This window comes from Mastomys coucha, unplaced genomic scaffold (genome assembly GCF_008632895.1).
Source record: "Mastomys coucha isolate ucsf_1 unplaced genomic scaffold, UCSF_Mcou_1 pScaffold22, whole genome shotgun sequence".
Lineage (NCBI taxonomy): Eukaryota > Metazoa > Chordata > Mammalia > Rodentia > Muridae > Mastomys > Mastomys coucha.
This window is the reverse complement of record NW_022196905.1, coordinates 220,551,965-220,562,859: the sequence shown is the minus strand read 5'-3', so window position 1 is coordinate 220,562,859 and position 10,895 is coordinate 220,551,965. Positions and strand designations below refer to the sequence as shown.

General features: G+C 36.5%; 1 protein-coding gene across 20 annotated transcripts in view; it reads right to left on the bottom strand.

Moving 5' to 3' along the window:
- Window positions 1-3,855: 3,855 nt before the first annotated feature.
- The window catches only part of Inpp4b (inositol polyphosphate-4-phosphatase type II B), a 752,337-nt gene continuing 745,297 nt past the window's right edge, over window positions 3,856-10,895 (bottom strand). For 17 of the 20 annotated variants that reach the window (XM_031340451.1, XM_031340446.1, XM_031340450.1 and 14 more), the window contains one exon: window positions 9,970-10,745. In XM_031340451.1, coding sequence (XP_031196311.1) covers window positions 10,571-10,745 — 175 coding nt within the window. In that variant the 3' untranslated portion in view covers window positions 9,970-10,570. Of the gene's footprint in view, window positions 9,350-9,389; window positions 10,746-10,895 lie in introns of those variants that run through there. The other 3 variants (XM_031340454.1, XM_031340463.1, XM_031340464.1) reach the window with 2 other exon arrangements.

Genomic DNA, 10,895 nt, shown 5'->3' with positions numbered 1-10,895 from the left:
TCTTCCTTATCTCTTTTGGTAACTTTTGGTTGAAAATAGATTTTATTTGTGTACTGGCTGGTTTTGTGCGTCAGCTTGATACAGGCTGGAGTTATCACCAAGAAAGGAGCTTCAGTTGGGTATGTGCCTCTATGAGATTCCTCTGTGGGGCATTTTCTCAATTAGTGATGAAGGGTAGGAGGACCAGTTTGCTGAAATTGTTTAACAGCTTTAGGAGTTCTCTGGTGGAGTTTTTTTTTGGGGGGGGGGTCACTTAAGTATACTATAATATCATCTGCAAATAGTGATATTTTGACTTCTTCCTTTCCAATTTGTATCCCTTTGATCTCTTTTTGTTGTCTAATTGCTCTAGATACAGCTTCAACTACTATATTGAATAGGTATATATAGAGAGCAGTCTTATCTAGTTCCTGATTTTAGTGTGATTGCTTCAAGTTTCTCTCCATTTAGTTTGATGTTGTCTACTGGTTTGCCGTATATTGCTTTTACTATGTTTAGTTATGGGTCTTGAATTCCTGATCTTTCCAAGACTTTTAACATGAAAGGATGTTGAATTTTTTCCAATGCTTTCTCAGCATCTAATGAAGATTATATGTTTTTTTTCTTTAAGTTTGCTTATATAGTGTATTAGGTTGATGGTTTCCATGTATTGAAACTTCCCTGCATCCCTAGGATGAAGCCTACTTGATTGTGGTGAATGATCATTTTGATGAGTTCTTGGATTCAGTTTGCAAGAATTTTATTGAGTATTTTTGCATTGATATTCACATGGGAAATTGGTCTGAAGTGTTTTTTCTTTGGTGGGTCTTTGTGTGGTTTTGCTATCAGCATAACTATGGCTTCATTGAATGATTTAGCTAGTGTTCCTTTTGTTTCTATTTTGTGGAATAGTTCAAAGAGTATTGGTATTAGGTCTTCTTTGATGGTCTCATAGAATTCTCCACTAAACCCATCTGGTCCTGGGTGTTGTTTTTTTTTTGTTTGTTTGTTTTGTTTTTTGGTTGGGATACTTTTAATGACTGCTCCTATTGCTTTAGGGTTTATGGGACTGGATAGATGGTTTGACTCCCAGTTTGGAAGAATAGCCTTATAGGAAAAGTGAGACAAAATTGTAAAATGATTATATAACAAGCATCATTTATTTTAAGGGTAGTGGAAGATGCATATGAAAGATGTCCCCTTGGCAGTGATGAGGGGAGGTAATACTTCCAAGGCTCCATGCTGGTAACATCTACAACTTTTGTGACAAAAGGATTAATATGTGTAAATAGGCAAGGAAGAAACAAAGCTCATTCCAGCTTACAAATGTTTATGACTAACACAATCATCCCATGAAGGCAAGAGGTCTGTGTATTAACTGGGGAAAGAGCCAGGCAGTTATAAACATCCTAGAACATGTGCATCAACTCACAGCAATCAGAGACCCTAGAATACAAACACAGCCTAAGAAATATCAACAATAAATAAGATAATTAGCAGCAAACATCAAGGCAAAATTGGAGTTTGATTTTAAAAAAGAGAATCCAATTATTTGTAGCAGAAAATCATTTGCTACAATTTATAAATGGAATGAGATATCTGTAAAAATTGCTGGAAAATACTTTACAATCTTACATTGAAAGAGAAATGTGTGGCTTCAAGCAACTCTATTATAGTATCGGGGTCACCATTGGCAACTGACAGTCAGGAAAATGTTTTGGTGTCTCCTGCCCACACTGAAGCCTTAGCCACCCCACTCAGGGAGCTGGAGTGTTGATAATAGATGTAGGATTCTACCCACTGCCTGAAATCTGATGGATCTTGCTTGTGTACCCACATAGGTAAAGGAAAGATGCTCCTCCTGCCTTTTGTGTGTAGAATAGATGGATACTGTCAGCTGAACTTTCATAGTATCGAGGCAAACATGTCAAAGCAATTTAATGTTAGATTGTAGTCCTTTTAATTTTAGGTACATAGGCTTTAGGGTCTTAAGTCATAATGAGCCTGAGATGTTGAGTAACAGCACAGGAGTGGATCTCTGCCCAGGAGCCACTGATGTCAGGGCTATCCCTGCATCTTTCTTATGTTTCTCTGAGTAGTAAGCCATGTTACTGCCCTCATGATACAAATGTATAAGAATGTGAACACATAGAAGCATTAGGTAACTTGAAATATGCCCTCTTCTAATGGACAGGGGACTGACTGACAATTTCTCTCTAGGTGTAGACACTCAGAAATATACTTTGCTTAGCTTTGTGCTAGTGCACTCTCCTTGGAAACAATAGCCATGAATCTTAAGGGAGAGCAAACTGAGCAAAGACGAACACTTCGCCAGGACTTTAGGTCCACCATGAAAGCTGGACATGGGTACAGAAAGCAGAGCTGGCTGGACTGAGATGAGACCACAGATAGGCTGAATTGTCACAAAGGATGTGGTGACTGACTGAAGGGGTAAGAAACCATTGTTCATGTCAAAGGGGGTGAATATTAGCACAGTTCTGAAATTAGGCAGCACACTGAACAATAAAGTCACATGGACAAGAAAGTATTCATGGTGTTAGCAGGATGGGGACAACACCCACTGTTCTACTCCAATGTGTTTTCCCCATATCTCACAATTTGACTTAAAGTCTATTGAAGTAATTTTTCTTAAGCCACTGATTATTTATTAAAATCAAGAGAGAACTCAGTGCTAGCTATTAAATGGACAGATGGACAGAGCCACAGAATGATGCCTGGTTGCTAAACTCATGCAGACTACTTGTTGGCTTGACCAGCATCAATTATATCAACACATATTTCTGAATACTCTCTCAGATTAAGAAATTGCCTCAAACAGCCTCTCCAAGTCCCTTAGGGTATTCTTATTTTGACTGATGATTTCATTCACTTGTAAGAATCAAGGAGAGTGTACATGTATGCTTAAAAGAAACCCAGCAAAATATTATTTCATACAGCCTGCTCTCTAGCTCTCTGCTAAGCAGTTTTACTATAATTTGCTGTGGATTAACTCACAGCATATCTACCTCCAATATCTTTCCTGTGCTGATATAAGAAGATCATTAATGAAAACAGACTGTTAATAGTAACCTGACAGAAGAGAGAATGCTCACTTCTGTATCAGCTTCGTGATTGAAACACATAGAAGGTAAAAGTTCACTCTTAACAAATGACCCAGAGCTCCCTTTGATTAATCCTTTGCAAAAGATCTCAATTAATGCCTTTGGAATTTGTATTCAATTGTTATCTGCTATAAAGACTCTCAAATGATCAGCTTGATGTAGTCTATAAGAAAAGGGATTAGTTTGGCATGTTCAGATGACTCTACATTTTATCTAGACAACAAAGATTAATGGTTGGCCCACTCCCCGCTGAGCTGGTGGAAGAGGATGGATGCTAGGGGAAAGAGAATCATGCTTCTTTTAGAGTGGGGCTATGGTAAGTTGCCTACGCCCTGGTGGATGACCTTATACACACATGTGGGCAGCTTTAATTGAGGTCACTGTGTTAAGTTTGTATTCATTTATCTATCTATCATCTCTGTATCTATCTGTGTATCTAACTGTCATCTAAAATTTTAAAACAATTATTTATAATTTCCTAATGTAGAATCATCACAGCTGCCTTTGACTCTGCTTGGAGGATGTGCTTGATGCTTCCCTCAAGAAGAGTGACCATGGAAGCCCACTCTGTCAGTGAAGTGACACTAACTGGTCATCAATGTAAAGCATGCATTGTTATTGTAGTCCAGCAGAACTTGGATCTATTCTTGAAAGGTGATGTGTGCTACCTTTTTGGTATTTCCATTAACGTTTAAATGTTGCTACATGGATTACAATGAAAAAGAATGTATAATGGGGATAAAAGTCAGAAACATAAAAATAAAATCATATTTATTTCAACAAAATATACATACAGTGCACGATGAATATGATTTACACAAAATAAAATGAATGCGATATTTCTTCAAATGCTAATATAAAATGACCTATTCATGACTCATTTCCACGACATATGAAAATACAAACACATTATTGGTTTATCTAGAATATATATTTAACATAAAAAGAAAGCAAGTGCCAACCTTTCAAATGAATACGACAAGAATCTGAAAATTCATTAAATTAAAAGATAAAGTGTTCACACAGGGTGCACAAAGAGTGGGGCACCTGCAAATAAATGAAGTCTGCCCTTTGAAAAATGTGAAGGCATTCCAACACAAGATAGGTTCTGCTGTTGACCATGACATGATCATCTTAAAAATTACACAGATATTATAGAAATATTGGCCAAATTCTAGTCTCTAAAACTTGCTGATGAACACAGTAGATCAGTATAAAAGACAGAATGTTACACTGTGCCCTTTGTTATCTAGGAATAATTTTAAATAATTGTAGAAATACTATTGAAAAAAATGTATTCTTCCATCACAGACTGGTATATACCTCTTTCTTTAAATATTGCTTTTACGGCAATGCAGAGTGATAATATGCATCTATGGCACATGGCTTACAGAGAGAATCATTTATGCAAGTTGTATCTACACTAATGTCCACATTCTCTTGAACTAAACTGAGTTTCTACTTCCTTAAATATGCATGCCCGAGTGTAGATCCAAGTGTGGGAAAATCAGTTGCATTCACCAGTTTGGAGATTAGCATTTCCTTATATGCATCCCTTTCTCTAGTTAAGTATTATATGGTCCTCTTAAATTAGAAGCATAATTGTATTTTGTAGTCTTAGAAATAAAATTAAAAGAGAAACTAACATGCCCATTGCTCAGAAAAAAGAATGCAAATTTCTGTTCCTTATCTCCATATTAACTGGCATACTATATTTTATCAAAAAACACTGGTTATTAGCATTGTATTTTTGAACTTGATATTTGCTATAATTAGCATCTTTGTGTGGAAACTTCTAATTTCAAGCTGTCAGAGAAAGAAAAGATAAACATAAACCCCTCCTTTTTTACTTTAAAAGCTAATATGATAAATATGGAATCATAGCTTATAGAGATTGGAGGTAGGCTGGATAAATATGAATTTATGTTAAAACTGTCAATAAGTCATGCTAGTTCTTAAAAATTAATTATTATTTTCAGTCACAAGCACTGTGTATTTTATACAAGTCTAAATATTAGAATCATTTTGTGCTGCTGCTCTCCACAGCTGCTGATCAGAGTGTCTCTCAGACATATTCCTCAAATGTGTTTTAAAAATTTATTTATTTCTTAAGAGATTACAAAATGTGTCCCACAGATTGGACTAAAATGTTGTGTCACATCCATCAGAATCAAATATGTATATCTATATTGTTTTATTGACAGAGTTTATTTAATTAAACAGGATAGGTTTCAACTGTACTCAATTTAGTAATCATTGGGTATAGTGACATAATTCTGCTTTTCCTTTCAACAATGCTATAATCATAAACTTATAAATTGAGATGAAGTATAATTTGGGATATTATGATTACATTAACATTTCCCTGAATTTAGTGCTGACATATTGTTTACAATAAGGCTAGAATTCTAAGGACTACTTGCAGTAGATGATTAATTTAATTAATAAAGCAAACAATTGTTTTATTTTTAGTAACTGAATTATCCTGGATAGACTAGCAGTATTCCTTAAGGATAACAAAATCTAAAATAAAATTATAATAATCTGATAAAAGACTGCTTTCCTTTAAAAACCATCCTAATATTATCCTCCTTCCAATAATTTATTATTTTCTAGAGAAAAAAAATATCTGGATTGGCCTGGAGCCATGCTCTGGCTGGTAAATGCTTCACAATTGGCGTTCCAGAAAATAAATATCCTAGTTTATAACATTTGTCAATTTCTGTGGTTTAAGTATTCCCATGGTCGGAGAGTTCAAGATACCAGCACTGTGTTCCTAAATGTGGAGTCCAGTGGTTCACGGTTGCGTATTACCGATACAGAATTGGAACAATGCAGAACCACCGGAGCCAACTACATTTAGAAATATAGTTTCTAGCAAAGCTGGTTTAAAAACAAGCCAGGAAGTGATAAGATTTGACTTTCATCTTTACTTTTAACAAATTCATTTCATAACATGGATAATCATGGTCGTGTGCAACAGCCAGTTTGGACAATTACAGAAAACTCATTGACAGTCTCTCATGAATCGGCCACCTCAGAGACACCTGGGAGAAGGCCTCCTGGCACAGCATCTTTACAGAGAGAGGGGTCTGATTAGGAAAAAATATCACACTTTTCCCTTTTACCATTCTGAACCCTATTTTATAAAAATCACTTAATGTGTGAAAAGCAGTGGGGAGGGGCTGCATGGCCCAGTCTGGGCTGGCTTTCCAGGCAGCACTGTTTGTCCTAAGCAATGGTTTCATGCATGCCTAGTGGCCATAGAGAGTATTGCATGGCTGGGGAGGGGCTGGTTTTAAAGACTTCATCAGCTACATCATATAGTTTTTATGGCCCTACTGGATTACCAGACTGACCAAAATGTTAGCAGTGTGTGGCAAAGTTCAAGGCAATATTTAGGAAGAAAAGTAGAGGTGGAAACTCAGTGAGCCACTGCACACAAATGTACTTCTTTTTCAATCAAATGTTTGAAGTGGACATTTAGTTGTCCTGAGAATACACCCACACTCTAGACCTTTGGATTATAATCATGGGTGTGTTCTTCTTCTTATTCTTCTCATTATTTTTTTTTTTTTTTGCTTTTAATATAGTTCTCTGATTGCTCTGTCAGTAGTTAAACCAGAATTGATATATTGATACCTGATTTTGATAAGGAGAAAAACATATTTTTTTTTTGAGAAAGAATGAAAAAAAAAACAGTTCATTGTTTGGATATGCCATTTTCTTGATAAATTGTTTGACTCTATGTATTCTCCTCAGATCTGCCTGCTGGTATAGTTCTTAAATGAAAGCATGTTTGAGACAGCTGATAGAGCCACATGACTACAGCTGTGTTTATGCAAGAGAGATTTTTTAAATGTTTCATTTACTGTTTGGTTCTGAAAAGTCTTGGTAATGATGAGTCATGGTCTGGTTGCCTGAGTGCATTTAGAGAAGAGCAGTCACACTTAGGAAATAGGAATTTTCTTGTTAAAATTCTCTGTGGAAATGATGTATATACGTACAATTCCCATAAGAAATGGGGCTGCTGTCAATGAATAAAACGTCATTACTGTGCATCTGTGAATTATAGAGGTTGACCTTTGATATTTCTACATAAGCATTTATTGACAAAGAAAAAATATCCTATGAAATGTCAGGCATAACTGGAAAACCCTAATACTGGCTTTCCAGTTAATAAATATTTACCATATTTGAATCAAGATGGTTAATTTATAAAAATATATAAGCATGAACTGTTGTTTATAAAATGTTTATGACCTAAAACTTATATAAGATGTCCTGAACTGAATATCCCTACTTGAAATACTAAAAAAAGCTCAGGGATAGACACAAAACCTCTGAGGTTGCAACTCAGTTTATCTTAAACTCAGTACAGTAACAAAAATAGCCACAAATCCTGCCACCTTGATACAAACAGAATAACTACAAACATTGTATTAAATTACTGACATCGAGAAGAGGTCTGAGAACACTAAGATAATTTCATATATAAATAGTTTGGTGAAAGCCATAGGTCATTAGCTTTAAAAAGAATGGATATTTCCACCGTGAGAAGCCTCTGAGGGTTATCTTCTGTTTTCAGTCTCTTGGAAAACTCATCCTGAGACTAGATGTCTACTTGAAGGAGGGAGCCTTTTAGACAAATGGCTATGATGCTACCCTACGAATAAAGTCAAAGCTGAGAGCTATCAGTGTAAGAAGCCTCTAGCATGTTCTGGGGAGATAGATATGTGCTTGGAGAAAGAGAAGAATACAATTTGTTTCATATCACTTTAATCTGAATGCTAATTCAGTGAAAAATTCTAATTTCTATTTGACTCTCCTCTGTCAACTTTCATACATAGTTAGCATAGCAATCTGGAGAAGAAGGAAACTGTAGGTTAGGAAGTTTGAAGAGCGAGATGGCAAGGGTGGCTGAGATTGCTATTCTGTAGTCACCAAGTACACTGCCTTAATTTATTTGCTTTTTTGGCATGGTGGTCTCATGCAACATGGTCTCCAAGGAAACGACTAACTTGGAATATTAGTAATTTTACATTTGGTGTTATTTTACTGTAAGGACAAATATGAAATCCAGATTAGCTGACAGGTACTGTATTAATTTATTACTGTTTATGGCTGCACACATGTTTTAGGGCTCTCCACTTCACATATATTGACCTATGATAGAAAGCAAACTCACACACTTAAGAGGACTCCCAGGGAATATCTCAAAGATTTCTCTCTCTCTCTCTCTCTCTCTCTCTCTCTCTCTCTCTCTCTCTCTCTTTCTCCCTCCCTCCCTCCATCCCTCCCTCCCTCCTTCCCTCCTTCCCTCCATCTCTCACATCTATGAATATTTCCAAGTGAATTTCAAGTTGCTGGAGATTTGCATTTAGGTCATCAGCAGGCACTATCCTTAAATTTCTTTGCAACTTTAGTGCCTTAAAGTGTTTTCCCAGTATACCATTAAAGGCTCTACATTGCTGTGTCTAGGTGGGTTATCCACATCAGAGTTTTGTGAAGAGCCATAGTTTTGTGTTGTACATCATGACTCTGGTCACACTTTCATCTACCAGCTTAGAAAGTGGAATCACATCTGAACTGGATGACAAAGATTTGTTCAAACATATCTGCAAACCATGCCAGTAATCAAGGGCATGGTTTACCATCCCCTAATTGCATTTACTATACACACACGTATTTTATAAACACCAGTAAGCTGAACTGTGAGGCTGTCTGTAGTCAAGACTCTAAAGCAGCATCACATGAGCCTTTACTTGTTAGGTGGAGTGTAGCATTCTCTGAGTCACCACTGGCACCATGGGAGCAACCTTGTTTCCTCAGGACATGTTTTATTAAATACCCTGCAAATGGAATTGCACTTTCTCAACTAACCTCAACCAGTGAGGTGTGTTAACTCAAAGGAGAACAGATAGGCGGGACATGGAAGTGCTGGTAAGGCTTCAGATCTGGGTCGCTTTCTGATTAATTTATCGGTCTTCTTGTGAGCAACACCCATGAGCGTCTCACCCCACAAATTCATAATGATAAAAAATAAAAATGACAGAGGTGGAGATCTTCAAAGCCCAATGTATTTGTGTTCCTGTTTGCCTCCATGTGGGTACACTTAGGTGTCAGCTTTTCCGTAAGTGCCTTCTGGAGGCCTGTAGCACTTGGGGAAAGCCATCAGCTGTATCATGTTGAAAGCATACCTCCTGCACTTGATATTCTTCCAGACATTCTCTATGCGGCATCCTTCTCTGGGAAAGGGGAAAAAAGGACAACTTCATGAAGCACAGAATAAATAAATATGCTTTATTTGTTCAATGCAGAGTTGCAGCAACAGTCCAAGTAAAAATAACAAAGATTCAACTCTACATTTTTTTTCCACAAGTGATGATACATCTTACAAAATTAAATCCTAGGCCAGGCCCAATACCATTATTGCCTTCGGAAAGATATGATTAAGTTTCTTAACAGATATTTAACTTTTAATAAACTCTTTAAATATAATTTGCTTCACAATAAGCTTCACTTTAATTTCATAAATATATCTGCCTTTGTATAACTTTTCCACAAATTAACTATCGGTCCCTTAAAACACATTAAAATCTACATGTAGCCCTAAGGATGCAGTTCTAGGAATAAGGCATTTAATTTATTAAGTCTGGCCCTATAGATTTTTAAAGGAAGTTCCATCCCTACTTTACCTCATTGTTTTAGCTATGCAGTGCAGAGAGGAGATGGCTTTCTCATCAGCCTGCTCCTCTACCGCGGTACAAAAGTCACAGGTGCTAAAAACGGTGCATCAAGACACAAATGAGACCTTGTTAAAAAGAATAGAAAAGTAGTCTGAAAGCCAAATCAACCCAAACAAGAGTTACAAACAGGTTAATTTAATTACAAAACAGAAACAGCCATTCTTTCCATAAAGTCACTTGACAGAAGAAGATTAAGCACATCAATAGTAAGGGAAGACTAGGAACAGAGTAAGAAAGCAGACACGTTTCTACCAGCTGATGGCAACTATGTTAATATTAGCACAGTGGAAGGAAAGTCTGCAGCCTCCACCTCCAGGATTGTCTTGGGGACTTTGCTGCTGCACAATGTCAGACTTAATTTCTTTAATAAATGACCTGGGAAGAGGAGGTTCAGAACTTCAAGCTTGCAGGATTCTATTCTTTGTCTTATTCCAAAGACAGTAAGTTAAAAACTCATCATTAGCTATTTAGTGGTGGGAAAACACTTCCATGAACAAAAGAGCAAAATAATCCACTTAATGCATAGTACCTTTTACCTCTTAGGTTTTAGGAAAAACAAAAACAAAAACAAAAACAAACAAAACCACAATTTAATCATTTCTTCTAGTGATTATTTTTTTTTAAATTCTGTGAATCTGAAAATGTAGAAATCTTACAACATCGTCCCCAGAATTAAAGTCCATCGTCGTTTGTAGAAAAGCAAGGAATACAACATAAAACTTATTGGTATTTGGCTAAGAGTAATGCAAGACTTAAAATAAGCCACACAACTAGCAGGTGTGAGCTGACAAGAAGCAAGGCGACAGGATAGAAGTGTCGAGAAGTTGGCTTGTTATCAGTTAGGCAGCCTGTCTCAGGATCATCCGATTCAGTCAAGGCTCCCTGCATTTGTCTGCTGTTAAACAGGGAGGAATAGAGGAAAGAAGAGAGTAGAATAGCATTTGCAGGGCATCAGTGGTAATCTTAGACTCTAAAGTACACACATTATCTCATGCAATACTTCTGCATCAGAAACTTGATGGTGAGTAGCTCTAAGTGTCTTTGT